This window comes from Notamacropus eugenii, chromosome 2, assembly GCF_028372415.1.
Source record: "Notamacropus eugenii isolate mMacEug1 chromosome 2, mMacEug1.pri_v2, whole genome shotgun sequence".
Classification (NCBI taxonomy): Eukaryota; Metazoa; Chordata; class Mammalia; order Diprotodontia; family Macropodidae; genus Notamacropus; species Notamacropus eugenii.
In genome coordinates this window covers 277,464,357-277,489,314 of record NC_092873.1, presented here as the reverse complement: position 1 = coordinate 277,489,314, position 24,958 = coordinate 277,464,357, and the positions used below count along the sequence as shown (strand labels likewise).

Genomic DNA, 24,958 nt, shown 5'->3' with positions numbered 1-24,958 from the left:
TTGTGGTCACTGTGTGTGGTGTATTCCTGGTTCTGTTTACTTCATTTTGCATCATTTTATATGTGTCTCCATACTTCTATAAAGTCTTCTTATTCAGCATTTCTAATAACATTGTAAAATTCCATCATATTCATGTGCTGCAATTTTTTTAAGATATAATTTTTAGGCATCTGTTTTATTTCCTTTTCTTTGCTACCACAAAAAGGGCTGCTTTTAATATTTGGAAGTACATGAGAGCTTTGTTTCTCCGAGATCTCTGGGTCAGAATATGGACATTTTAGTCACTTGCTTATCATATTTCCAAATTGATTTCCAGAATAGTTGTGGACTAGTTTCACAACTTCTTTAGCAGTGTGTTACTATGCCCATATGTCCATAGCCCCTTCAACATTAAACATTTCTATCTTTTGTAAATTTTGTCAGTTTGCTGGACCCAAAGTAAAATCTCAACTGTTTGGATTTGAATTTTTGGTTTAGTGATTTAGAGCAATCTTTCCTATGGTTATTGATAATTGCACAGCTTTAATTGTTAGGTAGTTTTTCTTAATATTACCAAATTAAATTTCACCTTTTTGCAACTTCCATTGCTCCTGGCTCTTCCCTCAGAGGCCAAACAGAACAAGTATAATACCTACTCTTCTACATGATATCCTTTTAAATAATTGAAGATAGCTAACAGCTTTTTCTTCATTCTTCTCTTCTCTAGACCAAGTATCCCCAGTTACTTCAGCCAGCCCCTTAGCTGTCTTGGAGTCAAAGCCCTTCACCTTCCAAGTAGTTGTAGTCATTCTCTGGATACTTTGCAGCTCAATCTCCTAAACTCTGGCACCTAGAAAACCATGCCCAGTGTTCCACAAAGGGTTTGATCAGCACAGGGAACAGGGAGCTTCAGCTTTTGAAGCAGAATTTTGGAATCACAGAATTTCAGTGGTAAAAGAAGTCAAGATATGTAAGTTGAATTCTTCCACAACTAAACTGAAAATCCTGGAAAATCAGTCACCAAGACTCTGACTCCCAGGCTAGCCCATTCAACTTTTGGATATCTGATTGTTAGGATATGTGTTCTTTGCTTCATTTGCTTTCTGCAACTTCTACTCTGTGGACCAACCAGCACAAATCTTAGCCCTTTTCCACAAAGTTAGCCTACCAGACAACTAAGTAGAAGTTATGGCAATGAAATGAAAGCCGAACGTCTCTACTTTTTTCCATGTTATCCCAAGTAGTGGGCCCGTCTCCACCTTGTTCTTCTTCCCCCTTTTAAAAAGCTCTTTTTTTAAAATTATCTCTAATACTTTGTCCAAACTCACCATGTCTTTAGGCCTTGGGGCAGTAATCATGGCGGATTTATAAGTACTCTTTTGTGTCAACTTTATTATATATTATGTATCAATATAACTTAATATAGATATGTATTTGTATTTATATGTGTATAAACTAACTTTCATTTTTAGTATGGCTTTTTTAAATTTGAATTTTTAAGTGAAATCCCCTTGCTGGCACATCAGAGTAATAATATCCTTATGTAGCTATCAGTCATTTGATATACTTCCCCGTTTTTTTACTTATCTAGATATTTTCGATTATGTTGTCAGAATGTTGTATTTGGCAACTCCTTTTGACCTGTCTTCCCATTCAGTTTTACAACTTCTCAATATCTCTGAACTTTTAAAAACATCTACTTTTCTGATGTTTTGGAGTACATGTCTGACTTTGCCATGGAGTCCTTTATTTCTCTATTATAGACATTAGGCAGATTCTGCATTCTCCTTAACTCCCCCCCAGCCCCCCACTGAGCCAGTCTGTTTAGTCCTATGAAATGATTAGACAGCTAATAACAGTCAAATGACTTACACCATCTATTTATATTAACATCTTTTTTTTTTTAAATAGATCATTTTAACCTAATTATCCTTCAGCCAGAAAATTAACAAATTTAACATCAATCTCAGTTCTCAGTAGCAGGAAATTTTCAATTTTCCTCACATTTTTAATAGTTTCTTTAGATAATAACTTAATGTATTAGAAAATCATTATTAAATTTTTGTTGTTCAGTACCCACACAGTAGTGCCTTCTGATTTGTTTTAAATAACCTCAGGTAAAGATTTTACATAATTATTTTTAAGCCAGTTTTGCTGCATTTTTATTTTATCAATTGACTGCTTTAAAAAATCTACATTATTTTAATGATTTAATGTAAATTTAAAAATCTGCAGCTGTTTGTTCTACTTTACACTATGAGATAATAAGATTCTGCTGAAGTTTGTGCTGAAATAATTCCCCTTACAAGTAGTTTGTGTGTAATTTCAAAACTTAGGGCAAAGCAAGTTACTTACTGGTTGCTTTTTTAGATTAATTTTTGTTTTATGTATGTGATTAAACAGGCTTCCCTAGTGAGTATCTGTTCATCTGTCTTCACCTGCCTCATGGGGAGAAAGCTCTTGATCCTGCTACTTAGTATGCATTGACCAGTTGACAGATTCTGCTTATTTGTATGTGGTTGCTTATACATGCTGATGTTGCTTTCCTCAGTAGGTTCTAGAGTTCTCCTCTGTTGAAAAATAAAAAGCTTGTTTCAGAAATGCAATTCTAAATTGATGTTTTTCATTTCATAATTCCAATAGCTGGAGCGCACACATATCACCTTCATTTGTTTTCTTTGATAGTAACTATAGGTATAGCTAAAAAAAGAAACAGGAAGGAGAGGTGACAGACAGGACATACAATGAGGAATATTATACATCAGTATTTTTTGAAATGTTACAGTGAAAACTAGTTACAGTTAAGCCATGACTAGAAGATTTTCAAATGTCAAATTTAAGCATATAGGTCTTAAGTACCATAAAGATTACAATCTATCAGAATGTTCTCCTTTAGTTGGGAACATTGAAGTTATGCTGCTGTGTTTAGAAACTAATTTTTGCTGTTCAGCTGATGTGTTTTTGCAGGTGTTTGCAGAACAAAGGACAAATGGAACTTTCCTCTTTTAAATAGCTGCCAGATTTGCTTTAAGCAGCAATAAACATGGTGCTATTTCAGTTTCAGCTTTGTGAGAAAGCAGTTGGGCTTAGTGAAGTGCATATGTCTTCTTGTATTTTCAGTTCTTGTAGATCAACAGTAAAAGTCTTCTACCGTGTACTTCACAGATTGGAGAAGGTTGCTGCTGAGTTCACCTATTGATAGCATTTCTTGTAGTGCAGTGTAATTTTACTTTCTAAACCTATCATAATCTTTGTTACTCTGACTTGACTATGGCTTCAATCTAACCCATTCCTTTCTTCCCATAGGGCCACAACACACAGTGATCTTGTTCTAAGAGCAGTAAAGATGGGAGTCCCATACCGAATTGTTCATAATGCTTCCATCTTGAGCGCTGTCGGCTGCTGTGGTTTGCAGGTAATGCTATACAGGTTGTTGGAAACTAGTGGTATTTCTTACTGTTCTTGTGTTCTAATTGCAGTTTAATTTTCTTCGAACAGTCCATGAATGCACAATTGAATATAGACTCTTAATAGAGTTCTGTGTGACACTTTCCCCCTGAGTCGTTTAACAATATCTGAAATAAAACTTTAGGTTGGTTTGGGGTGTTTTGGTTTTGGTCCAGATGTAATTTCTTTGATTTAGGGATTTCCTGTAAGGAAACTCCCTTAGTTAGTGATCATTAACAACTCTTCTGCAGTTCAATCTTCATTACCTAGGAACACTGAGATCTTAAGTAAATTGCCCAGGATTATGAGGCCCAGCTATCTATCCAGTACATCACTGCTAAGTACAAAGAAATTTCAAATACATGATTACTTGTTGTTGTTCATTTAATGGAATGTTCATTCCACGTGCAGTTTAACTCAATTCAGATGTTGGCCATTTAACTATGCACAGAGGAAATCTCTGAATGTAGGTTGAACTCAAATCCAAGCCTAGTATTCCGTAAATATTTGATTTTATATTTATCCCTCACCCTACAAATAAATGTGTACAAAACAGCCAGCACAGATCCTGGTAACATTAAAAAGCCCCTTTCTCATTCAGCAGCAAATTCTATACACATTTATCGTGTGACTGATCAATAAAGGCATGGTGCCAAGTATTTTACCTAAACTTCACATCTCCTTCAGCCTCCATCATACTCTGTGCATGGTAGACGTGTAATAAGTCTCAAATTAGTGAACTCGAGTTCCAGTCAGAGAATAATTATATGTTAGGAGTGTGAAGTTATGAGAGTTGTGTGGTCAGCTCAGCAACAACAAAAAAAATTAAGTATCTAACTGTTAGGCAGACGGGATACAAAGATATCCAAAACTCTGCCTTCAAGGAACTTAACATTTTACTGAAATGTTCAGTAACATTTCTCTGCCACTAAACTCTTGATGTAACTGTACACTTCAAGTACAAAACTTTGATTCTTTCCATGAGGCATTCCAAAATCAAAACTGTACTTAAAGGCTTGCTGTTTTAATATATTCACATCAAATGTCCAAATCATTATACAGTCATTGCCATGTGGCACAGTGGAAAGGGCTTGTGATTTGGAGTCTGAGGACCTGGGTTTAAATGCCAATCTGCAGTTACTACCTCCTGACTTTAGGAAGTCACTTCGACTCTCTGGGCATTAGTTTGCTCTTCTGTGAAACAGACTGAACTGGATAACCTTTTTAAGGGCCATTGCATCTCCAAATCTATAATCTCCCTAGATTATCAGCCTAAACTGGCTAGTCATTTTCTTCATTCTTTGAGCTAGCATCTATGAGTTATGAATCCTTCAATATGTCTGAAATTTCTAAAGTCTCAAGAAAAATGTGTTCTATAGATGACTAAGGTTTTGTTTTAACATGATAAAATTGCAAATGCATTAGATTTTATTTCCCAGGATTAGGTTTTGCTTATTAGTCTGTTGAATAACATTTGCCTTAGTATGACCTCTTGTTCAGTTTTTTAAAAAAGGGAACTGGGCAGTAGATAATTTTTTAAAAGTCATTCTTACCACCACCACCACCATGGGAAAGACTTTTTAGCATTACCACTGTCCCTACACCCAGAGTTGCACCTGGAGGGTTGGTTTCTTTTAATGTTTCTTAAAATTAATCAGTAATCAACTTCCTGCCATTTAGCAATTTTCTTCTGGCAGCAAAGCACTTTGGATGGCTCTTCCAAGAGAAGCCAAACGAGAATGTAAACTTAGTGACCTTTCAGAGTGAACAAGTGGCAGAATTCTGCTGTTAGATAGTTTATAATATGGAGAGAAAAAAAAAATGTATATATACATATATATACGTATATATATATACATATATACGTATATATGTATATATATATTACTTTGGAAGGAATACTATATCCAGTCAGGGCCTGGATTCAAATTCTAGCTCTGCCACTTAGTATCAGTGAAGTGAGTCCTTGGGCAAGTAACTTAACTTCTCTGTACTTCACAGTAGTTTCCTTATTCCTTTAAATGAGGGATTTAGACTGAATGTCAGAGGTCCCTTCTGGTTCTAAATCTGTGACTTTATGACCCCATGGGTGTCTAGGAGCAGACTTTTCCACTGGCTTTGAACAGGAACTGCTCTTGGAGAGGCCTTCAATTCAGCAAACATTTACTGAGCATTTGCTCTCTGTAGACACTCACAGTTTCGGCCACTCTAGGTCTCTGGCATAAGGATGAATACAATTAGTAATAGGCACTACAAGCTTAGAGAATATAGTGTCTTCTAGTGCCTTTCCTCGATAATTCTTTTCTGGGTTTTCTCTAGCTTATGAGTGGCCTTGTAAAATGGGTCTTTAATAGGATGCAATATTCCATATCCGATCTGATCAAAGGACTGTCACCTTCCTAGTTATGTCCAGCTTTTAACATTGCTTTATCACACTGTTCGTTGATGAGCTTTGTAGTCCACAGAAATCCCCAGGTCTTTTTCAAATGAACTGTCATCCAACCATGCCTCCCCCATCTTATATTTCTGAATTTTTTTTTTTAACCTAAGCGCATTATTATATTTGTGTTAGTTTTCAGCTTATTCAGTTTGGCCCTGTTATCTAGCCAGTCGAGATCTTTTTGGGTCATGACTTACTAAATATATTGTATATATCCCTTGGTGTTACTTGCAAAATTGGCGAAGATACCTTCCTTACGTTTAACCAGGTCATGTATAAATGCTCAATAGCAGAGGGCCAACCAAGATTCCCTGGGGCAAACCATTATTGAACTCCTTCAAAGCTGACATTGAGCTATTAAAGACTAAGTAGACTAGCACATAGCTAAGTACAAAGAAAAATTATCATATACAATTACACAGTGAGATTAATTATATACTATTACAATTAGGTTGCAGTATAGACAAACATAGGTGCCATAAAGATATAGAGTTCAACAAGAATATATAGGGAGGTGAAATTTCTGCCTGGGTAGATCAGAAAGTCTTATGAAGCAAGTGACATTGGAGATAGATTTAGGGAATAGATAGGCTCTTCACTAGTGGAAATGCAGGAGCAGATCGTACTTTATTCCAGATAGAGGAAACAAATAAACAGAGAAGTTTTAGGAAATGACAATTAGGCCAGCTTAAGTGTAGGATAAGGGAGTAAAAGATGAAAATTTTGTAAAGGTAGGTTTAGCTAAATCATGGAGAACCCTGAAAACCATGCTGTGAACTTTTATTCTATGGGTTGTAGAAACTTGTTAGAAGTATTTGAGCAGGGGTAATAACATTCTGAAAGTTGTGTTTTAGGAAGACATCACTACCATATCTTTATAAAATCATTTAGACTCATAAAAAACAATTTTAAGAGTCACAAAAATTAGAGTCATATTAATAAAAGCAGTTTGTTAAGATGTACTTGATGTATTGGAAAGAGCTCTTGAACTAGAGAATTCACTGAACCCGACTAATCCAAGCCTGTCTTCAGTAAAACTCATGTTCATAACCTTTGGAACATCAAATCTTAACTTGCCCTCACTTTCCGTAGTCAGTTGCTGAATCTTTTTTGATGTTACTAACCACAACTTTTTCCCACATCTAACCCCCTTTTCTCTCCTCAGAACAACCGTGACCCTGGTTCAGGCACTCCTCACCTTTCCCCTGGACTACCGTGATAACCTCCTGATTAAGCTTCCTGCCTCCAGTCTCTGTTCTCCAATTCACCCACTATATATTCCTAAAGCATAGGTCTGACCACACATCACTCCTCTGCTCAGAAAGCTTCAGTGGCTACTAAGTTTCTCTAGTATAAAGTAATTTAAAACCCTTCCAAAACCTTCCTAGTATATTAACAGTATGTCTTTCTGGATTGCTTTCATATTACTTATTCTTCCATCCTCCATGGGCCAGTCTGGCCCTTCTGCTGTTTCTTGTACATAGCAGTCCACCTTCTCCTCTTTGCCTTTGCCTTAAATGATCCCCCCATCCCTTTAGCTCCTTCTGGCTTCCTTCAGATCCTTTCCTGATTCTTTCCCTGTCTTCCCTCCAAATACTAGTGCTCTTCATTTAATCCACTCCATAATCACTCTGCACATATTTACCTATCTGTTTGTGTTATTTCACCCTAGTAGACTATCTGTTCCTTGAAGGTAAGGCTTTTTGGCTTTTGGTTTTGTATCTCAAGTGCCTAGCACAGCAGTTTGCATATGTTGGTGTTTAATAAATGCTTATCGAATTACACTAGCTCTTACAGTATTTTTTCAAAACGAAGGTAGTACCTGTGTAGTCTATAGTTTCTTCATTTATTTTTTTAAAAAAAAGGCTAGACCATCAGTGGTGTTTAAGATCCTGTCTAGTTTTAGAAACTGATCTAAGTAACATGTATTCCCTATTTCAAAACAAGGCAATTTGACTAAAATCTTTGAAGACTTAGGAAGCTGGGAAAATACATTAAGAAAATTTTATACAGTAAAGAATTACCAATTGCGTATAAATTTACAGATCCAGATGAAGATCCTAAGTTATATATCATACACAGCACGGTAAAACTTACTGCTTTGTTTAACAAAATAGCCAGACTATTTCAGTGGGATTCATTTTATAAAAACTTTAGAAATAAATTTAAGCCAGCCATAAAAATCAATATTTTCTTAAACCACAAAAGAAATTGGAGATTATCTAGTCTTAGTCTTCCATTACTCATGAGAAAGTTAAAGTTCATAGAGTATATTTTTAATATTTTAATTTTTTCCAGTCACGTGTAGATAATTTTTAACATTCATTTTTAAAAACTTTTGAGTTTTAAATTATTTCTCTCCCTCCCTAATTAGATGGCAAGTAGATTTGATATAGATTATGTATATGTGATCTTGTAAAACATTTCCATATTGTAGTCATGTTGTAAAAGAAGAAACAGGCCAAAAGAAAAGAACCACCAAAAAAAGTGAAAAGTATTATGCTCTGATTTGCCTTCAGACTCCTTCAGTCCATTCTCGGGATGTAGATAGCATTTTCCATCATGAGTCCTTTGGAATTGTCTTGTATTACTGAGAACAAAATTGTTCATAGTTGATCGTGCCACAGTGTTCTCTTAGTTCTGCTCATTTGACTTCATGTTAGTTTATGTAGATCTTGCCAGGTTTTTCTGAAGTCTGCCTGCTCAGTATTTCTTGTAGCACAATAGTATTCCATTACATTCATATACCACAGCTTGTTCAGCCATTCCACAATTGATGGGCAACTCCTCAATTTCCAATTCTTTGCCACTACAAAAAGAGCTACTATAAATATTTTTGTACATGTAGGTCCTTTTCTCTTTTTTGTGATCTCTTTAGGATACAGATCTGGTAGTGATATTGCTGGATCAAAGGGTATGCATAGTTTGATTGCCCTTGAGCATAGTTCCAAATTGCTCTCCAGGATAGGTGGGTAAGTTCACAACTCCACCAACACAGTACATTGAGTTTAAATGAGTAACTTATATGTAGACATCTGACTAACAGGCAGAGCCATGAGTAGAATTTAGGCCTCCTAACTCACAATCTAGCACTGAAGAGGTTGAACCTCTTCTTTGAATTCTTCCAGGCATAAAACTTCCACAGTATTATGTGGCAGGATATTAGCATATAGAATCAGATTGCTTTTCATCAGTAGCAATTTGATTTTGCTTTTTCTGCCTGACTTTGGGTGCATGATGTGAAAATAACACCTAAAGAGTGTTTATGGTAGTTTTGTACTTTTTCTTATGTGGAGGAGGCTTTACGATGTTTTTCAAACATCTGAAGTGGCAAAATCATCCAGACAGTGCCATGAGTTCAGGTAGCAGCTTTGTTTTGGGCCAAACTGCGTTATCACCATTGTGGCTAACTGTGGTAATGTTTCAGGGAAAAGACTACAATTTCTCAATATTCACCTTCCATTTTGACTGCTGTTGCATGACTGACTGAGTATTGCCATATGTTGCAATGTTTAATATGTTTCCACATTGGAGAAATATATATATATATATATATATATATTTAAATTAGCATCTGGCACTCAGTAATAATTGACATTACCATTCCTGAATTCTTATATTAACCTTTTTGTTTTAGGAAGTATCTAGCTTTTCATTTGCTATTGTTACTCAGGGTCCATCATTACCTCATACAGAACAATAGAAAGTCTGGTCCCATATATAGAGATACCAGAGACTATGAGTAGCCTTGAAGAAAGGTAACCTGATCTCTGTACACACATAAATGAATGAATGAGCATTTATTAAGCACCTACTGTTTGCAAAGCCCTAAGGATACAAATGGGAAAGTAAGACAGTCCCTGCTCTTAAAGACAGCTAGGTGGCTCAGTGAATAGAGCTAGACCTGGAATCAGGAAGATCTGAATTCAGATGCAGCCTTGCTTTCTGTATGACCCTGGGTAAATCACTTAACCCTCTCTCTGCCTCTGTTTCCTCAATTGTAAAATGAGGATAATAGTATCTATCTTACTTGTCGAGAGGTTCAAATGAGATAGTTGTAAAATCATTTAGTATAGTACCTGGCACGTAGTAGGCACTTAATCTTATTTCCTTCCTTCCTGCTCTTAATGAGCTCACATTCTGATGGGGGGAAACAATATATAAAAGGTTGTAGCTGCTAATCAAATGGAAAAAATCTTATTATCCTTAATGTTTAATAGTAATATATTTTCTTTAGAGTAATTTCCATTGATAAAATAGTATCAGCTGCTGAAGTTAAACCATTTGACAGTGCCAAAGACTTTGAAAGCAGGAATATCATTTTCTGGGTCTTCACTGCTGCAACACAGTACCAGGCTTTACATCTATAGTGGTTGCTTCCTAGGATGATGGCTATGCTGGACTGTTGCTACTCCCACAGCTCATGGATTTACCTTCTCATGAATAGCAATTGGTCAACGTTTGTTTTACTGGTGTTGAGGAAGGTAGACCCTTTCTCTATAATGAATGCTTCCTTGAATGGTGATATTAGGCCTTTGGTCTAATCAGAAACCGTGATCTGAGGAGGCACTACTCTATCCAAGGTTTTTGGGTCCAAGGTCCTGGGCAGTCTTCCTCAGGGTGCAAGGGGAGGTAATCATTGAGGTGGTCATGGTTAGCAAATGCTACCTCCTGTCTCTTGGAGTGCTTTGTCACTTATATTTAGGAATTATTGTCAGGTGTCACTAACCCATCTGTATCTCAGACACACTAAGTATTAAATTTTATTTTGATCTTGAAAGAAAAAAAGCTAATGAAATTTAAATATCCGTTCATTGAATTCCTTTTATGTGGAAAACACTGAGGATATTAAGAGGAAACATAGACCCTTCTTACAAGGGGTTATAATGTAGAAGAGTTCCGATATATATGTCAATAACTCATACAAGGTATGTTATGATATATGTCACAGGGGAGTACAAAATGCTTTATCTCTTAAGTTGGGAGGCAGTCCAATTATTGATGGATGAAGGCATCAAATAATTGGAGTTCCTAAGGGAGATAATATTTTTATGAAACATTTCAGAGTCTGTTTTGTTAATAAAAGTTAATGCACTATATTTTTCAGTTGATTAACTTAAAGATTAATCCATTAACGTATGAGAAAAGAGTCTTTTTGCTTCTCCATCTCTGTTCCTAAGAATTTAGGTGTTTAGTATAACTGTATTTTTAGCACGTAGTTATAGTTGTAACTTGTTCAGCAAAAATTAGTGCTGCAATCGGTGAAACACACATTACTGATTTTAAAACTACCCCTAGAGTAGGCACAGAAATAGAAAATTGGTAATTCTTGATTATGTGGTTTTTGTGGTGACTTTCTTGGCAAGCTGCCTGCCTACTTAGCAAATGACATTTAACTAATCTGTTCTAAGGTTTATATTGGTATTGGACATGTTTATGACTTAATGACTAAAACCCATAAAAGCAACTTAAATTTCACAGCTTCTGTTCATATGTAGATCTTGTTAGCGTGAATACTTTTACAAAACTATGGTAAGTGCTTTTCTTGGAATGATAAGATATAATAGCTTTTAAAATTTGGTTGCTACCAAAGTTCCCATTCTTCTAAAAGCCTTCAAAATGGCAGCTTTATTAACCATCATCTTTTCAGCATTCATACACTGTCAGGTCAGCTGTTTACCCCTCACGTTTTAGCATACATAGTCCCTGAACTCAAGGATATAATTTTGTTGGGTATGGAAGATATACAACCAACTAGAGAACAAATGACTGTGTTTTCTAATGTTGGAGTGAGTGGTAACTCCTTTTAGTATTATAAGTATTTAGAGAAAGGAAACTGTGTAATGGTAGGACTTGAGTTAGTACTTGAAGGAAGAAGTATGGGATTTAGATTGGAGAGAAAGGCAAGACATTCTAAATGAAAGGTGAGAGGAGAAACCATAGGAGGAAAGTAAATGTACATGTGTGTCTGTGTGACAGAGAGAGAGAGAGAGATCTTCCGTACTAGACTGTGATCACTAAACCCCAAAAAAAGCAAACTACATGGAACTTTGGAATCAAAGACTGAGAAGATATTTATAAGTTTATGATGTGAATAGGAGCCTTAAAATATAGTCACTATAATATGCAGAGTTTTTCTTTCACCTTATCAATATATTCATGACTAATGCCTCCATCTTCCAGGTGTTAGATTTCACAAAGGAATACATCTCTCCTCAATGTACAGTCCTATTTGGTTCATTTTAATTTAGTTAAGTGTATCTTTCTAGTAGTAGTTGATATTCCATTCCATCTCAGTGATACCTGTGAGGTCATATTTAACTTAACTTCCTGCCCTTTACAGAGTACATTTATTTATATGTAGACATCAAAGGTCATGAATGCTATTACTGCCTTTCTTCTCAAATGATACTTCTGTGTAAAGTTTCAGTTCTTTCAGTTGTATTTCATAACATTAATTCAGAGTAGACTTTAAAACATTGTAGTTTTTTAAGGGTAAATGGATTATCACCTTTGCTTTACTTTAAAGGTTTGATGCCTAGATAAAGTGCTTCATTTAAGGCAGTTTATTTAATGGAGATCTTGTATATTTGGGTGCCTCCCTAGCTTTGTCTGGAATAGTTACTAACTTTGGGTCCATGAATTTGTTTTGTGTTTTTTTAAATATTTTGATAAACATTTCAGTATACTTCATTTGCAATCCTACTTACTCTGTTTTATACATTTAAAGTTATTATGCTGAGAAGGAGTCCATAACATCTTCACCAGACTATGAGAGGGACACAAAAAGGATTAAGAACCTTCTCTTCTAGAAAATGTAATATATTATACCTAGTCGCTACATAATTATTTTCCTCACTAGAAGTTGTTATTCTGGTAATGTCATATTAAGTTTAGACAGAAAAATGCTAACATTTTGAAATATGATTAGAGATGCAAAAAAAAAAATCCCAGCTATATTTAATAAAGGAACATATCAGGCAGGAGGAACTTCAGATAGTTCCATTTTGCAGTGGTCTTTGAGTTCATTCCAAGAGGAAAGCAGTTGGCTTATAGCTATGACACATTATTAAGAATCCATTTGTGTCATAGAAAAAGTTCCAGTACACTAGAAAAGATATATCATGGTTGCTGAGAGAGAATTAGATTTTGTCATTTTAAGTGGCCAAGTTTAAGAATAATGCCCAGTGTTCTCAAAGGTCTTCCTGAACTGAAGTATTCTCAATTCTAAATATTCTCAAAGGTCTTGAATTGAAGTATTTTCAGTACTAAAGTCCCTGAAGAATACTTAATTAAGCAGTAGAGATAATTTCAAATAGTCTGAGTATCCTTTAGAAGTTTTAGCCACCATATTTTTCCACTGTACCTTTCCATATATCACTTACTGTTATACAACCCAACATCAGTACTGTGGATAATTATCCCTTTTTGTTCATATTTCCTGCCCTAAGACCTGCTTAAGATGAACCTTTCATTTTACAGTAAAACAAATGCTGTTATTAAAATGAATACTAACATGAATGCTTCACTCTGTAGTGATTAACATGATTTATTTCTTTGTTTTATATGTCATTAGAGAATAAAAATCTTTTTTAAATGACCTGAAACATTGAAATGTTAACCCAATATCTTCTTTATTGAGTATGTTTCAGATATATAATGCAATCATTAGAGAGAAAAGGATTTGTATTATCCAAAGATGTGTAAAGTCAAGTAACTTTCCTGAGCCTATACAAATCCACCAGTAAAACAAATGTTGGAATGCAGGTCTGTTGATTCCCAGTTGAATACTTGTAGACTTCAGGATTCATATTGTATCATGGTCTGTTAAGGTCATCTGGGCAAGAGTAATCAAATGTTATAGATAAGGCTGCACTTTATAATTTTGCCTCTTCATTAAGAAAACAACAGGAAAAATAAACTGCCCCAAATAAAAACCAACAATCTATAGTCTTTTTTCAGCTGTCATATTATGCATGTGTTCAGTCTTATTCCCACTTGGCCTTTTTGATAGTGTGGGGCATTGAATTTATAACCTTCCCAAAGACTTAGGGAAGACAGGGATCAACAAGAAACAAATCAGAACATTTTGTTTCAGTCATGAGACCTACTCGCAGATGTAGACAAGGAAGAAGCAAGAATGTAATGTAAGTATTCTGGGATTGCCCAGGAATAAGAATAGGTTCACATGCAAAACAGTGATTTAAAAATTGAAAAAAGAAGGAATTCACTCCCTTTGTTCCCCTACCACCAGTCTCTAACGTAACAGAGATTTCCTAACTGGAAGCATTAATAAATAAAAGTTTCTTTAGTTGTTATCCATAAATAATCTAAAATCAATCAGTAAAGGTTTATTGAGTACCTACTCTGTGTTAGGCACTTGCTAGGTGTTGGGAATATAGCCCTGGCCCTCAAGAAACTTGCATTCTATGAAAGGTATGACAGACATAGGAAGTAGATATGAGGTGATGTGTATGTGTGTGTGCATGTGTGTGTGTGCGTGTGCTTGTGCAGGGCACCAGCAGTTGGGTGATACTTCATCTAAGTCTTAATGAAAATAAGCAGTTTTAAGAATAGAGGTGAGTGCCTGCCAAATATAAGTAGTTGCTGCTAATTCATGGCGATGGGAAGTGGAGGAAGGGTGACTGAGACGTGAAATAACTTGAGTCCTCTTTGCAAGGTGAAAGCCATTATTCTGCTCTGAGCCTATAGATTTGCTGATATCTAGACATGAGAGAAGATTGGTAGGAGACTTGGAGGGATTGGGGTGCTTTGATGGATGAAAATTCAGAAACAGCACATTTGAAATAAAAAACAACTGTAAACTTTTGACAGGGAAGTCCACAGGCATTTTCTAGCTTACCTTTTTATTCCAAGAATCAGTGTTCTTGGATTTCCTTTGTTTCTAATGCAAAGAAACAAGTTTCCCTTATGCCTTCTTCTAACCTTTTCTCACACATAGATAGACATTAGAAGACCTAGACTAGGAATGGAACCTGGTGGGTTATCACTTGCACAGATGGCTCATTATGGCTTATTCTTTATTCACTTGTGTTAGAGAGGTACCCTGGTGTTTCTGTTAGACAAGCAATGGAGGACATTCTTTGAAAGGATTTGGTTTTTTTTTTTTTTCCAAAACACTTGTAACATTTATTGGAAAAGTTTCTTCTGTCAAAAGTTAACTTCTAGCAGTTTCAACTCAGTCCCATAGCTTAAGTTATACTTTTAAAGAATTTGTTTCTCTCCTCATTAGGAAACAGGGTATTACATGCCTCTCCATCTCTGCTTCTTTCTTTTGCAGCTGTATAATTTTGGAGAAGTAGCTTCCATTGTTTTCTGGACAAGGACTTGGAAACCAGAAAGCTTCTTTGACAGAGTGAAGACAAACAGACAAAATGGCTTGCATACACTGTGCTTACTGGGTAAAAATTATGATGTTTTCTTTTTGTAAGTCAGGCTTTTATCCATACTTAGTTAGGGAATAGGAGGAGCATAGTGAGCCAGCCCACTCAACAACTGAGTATTCAGATAGGAAGAATGAGAATCAGAAGGTAGCATCGCAGAAGCCCGTGGAGAAGAGTTTCCAGGAATTAGAGGGTGATCAACAGTGTCAGATGTTGCAGAGAGATTATGGATCTGGACTGAATGGTTATTGAGCAATTGAACAGTCATAGGTGATCTTTGCAAAAGCATGTTTACTATTATTGCAGTCAAAAGCCAAATTGCAAGGATTTGGAATTGGAAAACAAAAGATTTGAGAGAAGTGGCAAGGTGAGGGAAAGTTTTTTAACCTTAAGAGATGTAGGAGAGACCTGAATTTTCTTATAGGTATTTAGATAATAACCAAAAGATAGAGAGAGAAAATGAGACAGAAATAGATGGAATTGTGAAAATGAAAAAGGAGGATGAAAATAGCTGTCATATCCCCATGATGTCATCTCAAGGCCAGTCATTCTCATTTTCTCAACTGGTCCTCATATCCTCTCCATTCTGGTCACAATTCTCAGTACAAACCCCAGCTTGTCAATTTTTTCCTAAAATATGACACCGAGACCTGAACACTATACTCCTTGTGTAGCCTGCCCAGGGCAGAAAACAACAGTTTTGTGATCTCTTCATTCTAGACACTTTTTTTTTATGCAGCCTAAGACATTAAGTTTTTTGGTAGAAATATCACATTGTTGACTTAGTAATTCTTAGAAAAGCAAAGCATGTATACATAAAATCAAGAGGACAGCGAAGTCAGTAAGTCCTGAGGATACAAAGAAAGGCAAAAGTCCTTGTTTTCAAGGAGCTCAAAATCTAATGGAGATAATGAGCAAACAAATATATAGAAACAAACTTTATGCAGGATAAATAGGAAATAATTGAAAGAGGGAAAATACTAGAATCAGGAGAAGTTGAGAAAGAGTTCCTGTAGAAGATGAGATTTTTAATTGGGACTTGAAGAAAGCTAAAGAAGTTGGCAGGCATCTAACGTGTGAGGGACAGCTAGAGAAAACGCCCATGGCTGAGAGATGCAACGTCTTGTTTGTGGAACAACCAGGAGGCCAGTGTCACTGGAAGGAAGAGTATATGCCAGCCAGGGTTGGGGAGTGTAAAGTGTGAGAAGGTTGGAATGGTAGGAGCGGGATAGATTATAGAAGGAAGGCCAAATAGAAATTTACATTTGATCCTCGACCTTTTAGGGAGCGACTGGAGTTTATTAATTAGAGGAAAGATATGGTCAGACCTGTGCTTTGGGAAAATCATTTTGGTGGTTGAATAAAAGATAAATTGTAATGGGGAGACACGAGACAGGCAGACCCACAGCAGGTTATTACAATAGTCAAGGTATGAGGTGATGAGGCTGTATAATAGAATGATGTCTGTTTCAGAGGAGAGAAGGAAGAGTATTGAAGAGGTGTGTTTAAAAGGTGAAATCAACAAATCTGGACAGTGGACTGGATGTGAGAAGTGAGAGAGAATAAGGTGTGGAGGATGACATCTAGGTTGAAAACTTGAGGTTCTTGGAGAATAGTGTTGCCCTCTACAGTAATTGAGAAGTTGGGAGGGTGGAGGATTTAGGGCGGGGGTGGGGAACCTTCAGCCTCTGAGGCCACATGTAGTTTTCTGGGTCCTTGGGTTCGGCCTTTTGACTGAGTCCAAGTTTTACAGAACAAATGCTTTTATTAAAGGGATTTGTTCTGTGAAGTTTGGATTCAGTCAGAGGGCTGTACTTGAGGACCTAGAGGGCCACATGTGGCCCTGAGACCACAGGTTCACCACCCCTGGTTTAGGGGAAAGATAATAGCTTCTGTTTTGGACTTTCTGAATTTAAGATGTTTAGTGAACATACAGTTTGAGATATCTGTAAAGAAATGGAAGATTGGAGATTGAAGATCATCAGAAATTAGGACAGGATGGGTAGACTGGAGAATATAAGTAAAAGAGTAGGAATGCCATAGGGCAATCTGTTGGAGGAAGCAAGATAGAATGGGATTGCAGGTAGAGGAATTAGCCTTGGTGAGAATTTCACATAAGACATACTTGAAGGAAAATATGGTGACAAAGGCCATCTGAGTGATGTGAGATAGGAAAGAAGGGAGCTCATGGAGAATGGTCTCAGTTTTTTTTTCTGTAAAATGAAGCAAGATTCTCTGCTTGGGTGGGGAGGGTGGGCATGGTGGAAGAGGGAATTATGAGAGGTTTGAGAGAAGATGAATAGTTGAAGGAAAGAGTAAGAAGAGTCAGGTGATTGATTAAGGAGATATAGTAGAACTACTTAGCAGCAGTGAAGGCCCAACTCAAGGTGTATGACATAAATTTGTAGTAGGCCCAGTCAAAAAAGAGTTGTGTGATTTTCTCCATCTTTTTTCCGAAGCACATATGACCAACAGTGAGGAATGGTGGGAGGGGCCCAAGGCTGAGATTTGGCAGGGTGCATTTGGTAATAAGGGGGCCAGGAACTTGAAGACAGTTCAGTTCATTAGCCAAGGGATAAAAAACGAGAAAAGAGGACAGTGGCTAGTGCAGGGGTAATGGCCTGAGAGGAAATTGAGAGGTGAAGATATTGAAGGATCACAATATGGACAAAGGCTAAGTGTAAAACTTTATGGCGAGGTAAGAAAGGCAAAGTAGAATAACCCTTTTTTTCCTGATTCAAGAATTCTTTTGAAAGAGCTGCCTGTTTTCTCTTAACTCTTCTAAAACAAAGAAAACAAAATGACTAAGACCTTATTTAAACTGTTGGTCCCGTATGCTTTTGGGAGCTTCTGGGTCATCTGTATTTAGATTAATCACAAAACATGATTCTCCTCCTTAAATAGCTCAGCTGGAATTCCTTCACCTCCCCTAGCCTTATTGTTAGCAGCGCTTCCTAAGGCATTGACTATTTAGTTGTCTGACTCTAGATCGGAAACTACAAGTTAAGATCTTTCTTGTAGTTCTTTTGTGTATTCTTCTGTTCTGCACCATACAAGTGGAACTTTGAATTTTAGTACCTTTCATATTGAGTTCTCTGAGCCCTTAGAAACTGTTACTTAAGATGAATTCTGCATATGTCTGTTTATGTTAACTTATTTTTATGGAATAAGCTAATTTCTGATTAAGTAGATACGGAAAAATCCTCTCATAGATTTATTTTCATTTCATTTATTTTAGTGAAAACAAAGTTTCACTGAAGTATATATAGGAATCCGCTGCTGCTTCATGTTGGTAGATATGATAAGGGTAGAAAGTGAATTTGCCTTTTTATCTTTCCACCAAACAGTTTAGCTGACCAGTAAGTGTATGAGACTCAATTTGTGTGTTAATGTATTTTAGGTTTTTGTATTGTAGCTGGTCACTCCTGAACATGTGTAAGAAGCTAACAAGTTAGAACCATGAAAGGCTACCTCCATGAGTTTATGATGTAATAACTTGAATTCTGACCTTAGTTGTCCTACCTTTCATTAGACACAGCTAATTTATTTTTAAAGGCAATATTGAGGCTTTTTATTCTCATTTTGAATTCATTGATGCTGAAATTCAGGAGTCTGGAGGAACCCTTGCATAATTCTTAACTGTGCTTTTCAGACTATATAAGGATAGGCATTTACTAAAACCTTTGTGAAAAGGTCATATTTAGGTCTGTTTGGTTCACAGCCATTTGAGTACAGTAATTTAGATTAGCTATAAGTCGAGTTCACCTAAGATCATTGAGGAAGGGAATTTCCTCTTTCAAAGCTTAGTCCCAGGCACAGTTTTTTTTTGTCTTTAGCTTAGAATTGTTGTGCAGCGACAATTGGTGGCCTTTGACCAACCTCTCATTTGCATGTTTGCCTGCCAAGCATGCAACTTGCCTTTAGGTTGCAGATTAGTCTCTCCAGGAGTTATTAGTATTCTTTATTATTTAACCTGTGTTTTGCAAAATTGGACTTTATAAAACGCCAGAAGTCAGTAACTGAGACTTAACAATGTTTTGAATAAAGTACATATTTAAACCTATAATTTTTTTTTTCCCTTTCTACAGACCTCCAAATAAGGGAACGGTCTTTGGAAAATCTAATAAAGTGAGTTATTGCTTTGAAAATGTGACGATGTCTTTTGACTCTCTTCATATTTTTTACTCTGTTATTTATGTAAAAGGACATACATATTGAAAGTGGTTAAGAAAAAATAGACTTAATTATTCATTACAGTTATAATAAATTTTTTTATAATTTTTCTAAGCTTTGGTCATACATAGTTTATCCTTATTACTCATTTGAAATAAATTGACTGCATCCAAATTTGTGTCTAGAAGTTTACTCTTAAGTTAACCCATTGAAGGAAGTAGTAAACCTAGGAAAAGATAGCTTTTAAAATAATCATAAAAATCAGTTATACCCTGATTAAGCTCCTCAGTATCCTTAGCAAAGCTGAGCCTAGCATATCCAGCCACTTACTTTGAATGGTTTTTGCTCAGTACATCTACTTTTTGAAGGTAGTTTTGGATTTTCTGCTGAATTTGAAGTCCAGTGCTAATACTGTGAAAGGCATAAGAAATAACAGTGGGGGAAAAAAAAAAGAAATAACACACAACTTTTAAGCAGTTCATCGTGTGCCCAGTGTGGGTTTCCCACAAGGCTTCAAATAGCATGTGGGCCAGGTAGTACTTACGTAGATGTGGGGGAATAATTACCTTAATGAAGTATTGTGTGGTTTAACGGTTAAGAACAGTGAAATCTGCTTTGTACTTGTAGGGGAAGGAAGATCTATGAGCCTCCACGATTCATGACTGTGAATCAAGCAGCCCAGCAGCTTCTGGAGATTGTGCAAAACCAGAGAGCTCGAGGAGAGGAACCAGGTGCTTACTTAGATCTCTCCAAGGGTCTTTACTGGTTTTTACCTAGTTTGCAGCTTGAATCCCCCCGTAACATTCCTCACAAATTGTCATCCAGCCTCAGGGTGAACTTGCAGGAGTTCCCAGTCACTGACTCCATTAACCTCTAGAGGTCTTTTTTAATTACTACAGGTAGAGTCATTGGTACTCCTGAGCTTTCCTTTGCTTTTTATGGTGGTTCATAGAATTCACCGAATCTTAGAATGTCATAGTAGGAAAATGCTTTTAGAGATCATTTTGTTCAACCCCCTCATTTTACAGAGGAGAAAACTGAGACCCAGAAAAGTGAAGTAATTTCTCTGGTCACTTGTCATTTCTTTTTAATTTATTTTTAAAATATGTAAGCTACCTATTGAACTGAAAACAGTTCACTGAGGTACTAGTAATATAAATTTAACTTGAGGGTTTCCCAAGAATGCAAATCTTATGAATTAATTCCACCAAAAACAATGCTAGAGTATAAACAGTGAGAGAATAGTCCTTGTAAATTATATTTGCTTTACTTTATTTTACTTTATTATTTATTATTAGCACCTGACATCAGTAGCTTCCCCCACTCATCTCCGTTGGAAGATAGCTGACTGACTTTGACCACTATTTCCTGACACGCCCTTACAAAAAGAGATTTATTTAGAAACTTTTCAGTAACTGCTGATGCTGAATGTATTCCCATTACTAGTTCCTCAGTGATGATGCAAACATTTTGTGCTAGGGTTTCCAGTATTCATATTTACATAATGTGTCCCTCCATGAAGGTCAGTCTAAATGCATATTGCTTTTTTCACACTGATCACTATTTCTAGTTTGGATTAGGGCTGAGGGTAGGGGAGTCAGGACAGTTTTCCCACCTGACTAAGAAATCCTAAAATCTCTATCACTCCTTCAGCTTAAAGACCAGTGAGTCATGTTAAATTAAATACTGTTAGTGACTGAAACGAACTAGTGTCATGTGTGAAGTATGTGATTTTTTTCAAGTCAGCCAGAGCCACTGTTACTTAAGAAACTTAAGTCTTTGCAGGAGTACATTTACGCAAGTACTATTCAGTCTAGAAAGACAGACTCTGAGAACAAGTAGGATTAAATCTGTACATTTCATGATTTGTACAGACCAATTGAAAACTCAGTCTCTTGGAGGAAGCCCTTGAAACGTGAAAGAAGTAAATTTAGAACAAAAAAGTAAACAATATGCTAAAGGAGTAAAGTTGCGGTAAATCAAGGTTCAGTCAGATAAATTCATCTAAACTTATGATTACTAAAGAAGAATTAAGATGTTTGGAATGCATCTGTATTTAAAGATGATGCCTGAGAAGTTGTAGTTCCTTGATAGTAGGGACTATTTATCTTTGCACTTCCATTTATATTGTAGGCACTTAATAAATGTTTATTGAATTGAATAGATCCTAAGGTAAGGGAGGAGGGGTGAACTGCCCTTGATATTCAATCTCTTTCTCTCTTGCTCTTTCCATTTCCTTTTGAGTGCAAAAAATTGACTCTCCAGGACGTAGCTCCTGTGGCCATTCTCTCTGATACTAGATATTCTTTTATATCAGTGGCCATTATAAACTTTTTCTTCATTAAGCCACCGAAATGACCATTCTTAATAAATTTTATGTATAATATTTCTTATATCACCTTTATTTCTCACAATATTCCTCCTTCTACCGCCTGTCCCCTCCCACAGATCCTTTTCTTTAAAGGAATAGAAAAAAAGGTTCCACAAAAGTCTGACATTATGTGCACTATTCCACATTCATTGGAACTCAACAAACACTTCACTTGAGTCTTGCCATCCTAACAGGCAAGCTACATGTTATCACCTTATTTCTTTTCCTGACTTTTCATAATCAGACTTGTAGGAAAAAGTTATCTCCACTTCTGCCTTCATTCTGTCACCTTTCACTTCTGTGGCCTTTGTAATGTGGCTCCTCTTGTTTTCATGGAACTGAAACTGTATGTCAAAAGTCAGCAATTATATGTTTATTGTATATCCTTTTCTCTCTCCTTATCCTTGTAGTATTTGACAGTATCAGGTACTGTGTCCTCCCTGGGTTTTCATGAGAGACACACACACACAGACACACACAGACACACACACTCCCTCCCTCCCTCCCTCCCACCCTTTTTTGTTGATTATTTCTCCCTCATGTATCCACCTACCATTTCTGTATAGATGACTCCCAGATGTGCATGGCTGGCAGCCCTCCACTATCTCCGGAGCTCTAATGCTATGTCTCCAGTTCCCTATTGGGAATCTCCCCTGTGATATCCAATAAGTATATTAAACTCAACAAATTCAAAACAGAATTTATCTTCCCAGTAAACTTAGCCTGCTTTGCGCCCCCATCGTTGTCAAGGATGTTTCCTCCATTCTAGGCATCCAGGTTCTTTGCATACTATTCAGCTCTAACACTCTTCTTGCTTTGCTTAATCGGACTAGCATTGGACCTTGGGATCGAGAAATCTCATTTTAACCCCAATTCACATTCTATTTGTCTTTCTTTTATCCTTTCCAAGTCTGAGTTTCCTCGTTAGTAAAATAGGGGTGATAATATTTAGTTATTGTAAGGTAAAATTCAAAATCTTTAGTTCAGGTAAGTTCAGCAATCAGTTCCTGCCCTCACGATGTTTATATTCTGCCAGAAGGAAGAGGGTGAGTATGCTAATAAATTGAAGGGATAAGGAAAGGAGTTTTGTTTGAGGTTGGCCCTTACATGCTTATTAATGAGAGCCCGGGTAGCAGTGAGGCAGAGGGTAAGCAGGAGGAATGTATAAGCGTGGGGCACCACTTGTTCAGTGTCATCAAGGGGGAAGATAAAGTGTGTTCAAGGAACATTAAAAAGCCACATAAATGTGAACTGTTGCACAAAACACGCTTTGGTACAACTGTTAAAGATGGGATATTGGGGAGAACATGGTTCTGACTCAGTTTGAAATACTTATCCTTATTTTACAGCCATCACCGAGGAGACAATCTGTGTGGGCCTGGCCAGGGTGGGATCTGAGGAGCAGAAAATTGCTGCTGGCACTTTAAAGCAAATGTGTACCGTGGACCTGGGTGGCCCTTTGCATTCATTAATTATAACAGGAAACTTGCATCCTCTGGAGGTAGAAATGCTGAAACTGTTCCCTATGCCAGAAGATGATTCTGAAACCCCGAGTGTTGATAGCTCCTGCCCATAGCCACTGTTTCTACTCTCCTTTATTTCAGTGTCAGATATGTATACATATAAAGATGTGAAACTTCAGAAGACAAAACAAAATGGACAAACATTTGGATTCATCTTATGAATAAAAAAAGGAAGATAAGTTCATTGAACAAAACCCACTTTCATTAGAGGCCACATCATTCCTTCTGATATCAGGATCGGCTGATGTCACTTTGACCACTTCCCAAGATAACTTTGCTTGTAGGAGGGTGCAGCAAAGCAGGAAAGTAGCATAGACACAGGCAGAGTGGTTTTATAACTTTTCCTTCATTTAAGAAACTGGATTAAAAACTGTTTTGACTGCAATTATAAGGTAAAACTTAGAGGGACAGTTGGAATGTGAGTTATTCTGACCTAAAACCCAACTCCCATTTTTGAAGGGAATGAAATGACAGCTGTTAGAAGAAAGCTAAGAAAATGATTGGCAACACTTTACTCACCATAATTTGCTTTGTCAGTGTGCAAGTATAGGGAGGAGTTAATGGTAATGCTTAGAGAAAGATTTGGGGAGAACTACCACCCAGGTCCCACTCACCTGAAAGTACAACAGCATATAACCTGTCAAGTGACACCCATCTGAATTGGCTTCTCTGGTTTAAACTGGCATCCTAATTACATGGCACAAGGCTGGCTACATTATGTATTGCATTGGAAATGCTGGATCAACTGCATAGAGTTGCCATTGGATTTTAAATAGATACCATACTTCCATGCTGACAGAGGACTTGACTACAGAGGAAGAAAGAACATTTTAAAAAACTTAAGACCGTAGTATGTTAAAGATTCATCATTCAGTGGAACTCATTAAATCTTATCGTTTATGTACAAGTGTGTTGTGTTGTAACTAATATTTATTATGAATCTTGGCCTCAAGGCCAGCTGTTGTGTAGTTTGTCATTAAACATGATGGGTAGTAATTTATAGGTAAATGCAAATTAAACTAGACAGGCCTTTTGTTCTCAAAACCCTCCAATTCTCTTTCCTGCCTCTTTTCCCTACAATGTTAGGCAGATGTTCCAGTCTTTCAGTGTTGTTGCTATGAGTTGCTTCCAAGGACAAGAAGTGGTGTGTAGGGGGAGAGGGAGATAAATAGGCTTACCAGCATTCAAACATAAAAAGGGAGGTTGGTTTCTGCCCCCTTGCTTGTAGGGATATGTTTTGTTTGATGAATCATGCCAACTACTGTGGGGGGCACACAATAAAGGAAAAGGCATAGTCTCTAGTTTCAGGGAACAGACAGTCCTAAATGACAAAATAAGATTAACAGAACATTTCTAAAATCCCCATTATAGGGCTGAAATCTGCCAGCTCTAATCCAACCTCTTTTTTATGCAGATGATGAAACTGAGCTCCAGAGATTAAATGATTTGCCAAAGCCTTACAAGGTACAGCTAGTTTCCAGTTACAATTATTTGCACTACATATTTGCATTGGGCTGGAAACAATGAGCATATTTTACATAATTACAACTTAAAGTACGTGTGATCACTTCTGGTGGTTCACTATACTAATCAGGAACTCTAGGTGATTTAAATGGCAGAG

At 36.7% G+C, this 24,958-nt stretch overlaps 1 protein-coding gene across 3 annotated transcripts in view; it reads left to right on the top strand.

The window, feature by feature from the left end:
* DPH5 (diphthamide biosynthesis 5) overlaps positions 1 to 24,244 on the top strand; it is a 37,175-nt gene extending 12,931 nt beyond the window's left edge. For all 3 annotated transcript variants that reach the window (XM_072644150.1, XM_072644149.1, XM_072644151.1), the window contains exons 4-8: positions 3,286 to 3,394; positions 15,168 to 15,288; positions 19,359 to 19,398; positions 20,071 to 20,174; positions 23,164 to 24,244. In XM_072644150.1, coding sequence (XP_072500251.1) covers positions 3,286 to 3,394; positions 15,168 to 15,288; positions 19,359 to 19,398; positions 20,071 to 20,174; positions 23,164 to 23,390 — 601 coding nt within the window. In that variant the 3' untranslated portion in view covers positions 23,391 to 24,244. The remainder of the gene's footprint in view (positions 1 to 3,285; positions 3,395 to 15,167; positions 15,289 to 19,358; positions 19,399 to 20,070; positions 20,175 to 23,163) is intronic.
* The last annotated feature ends 714 nt before the right edge of the window (positions 24,245 to 24,958 follow it).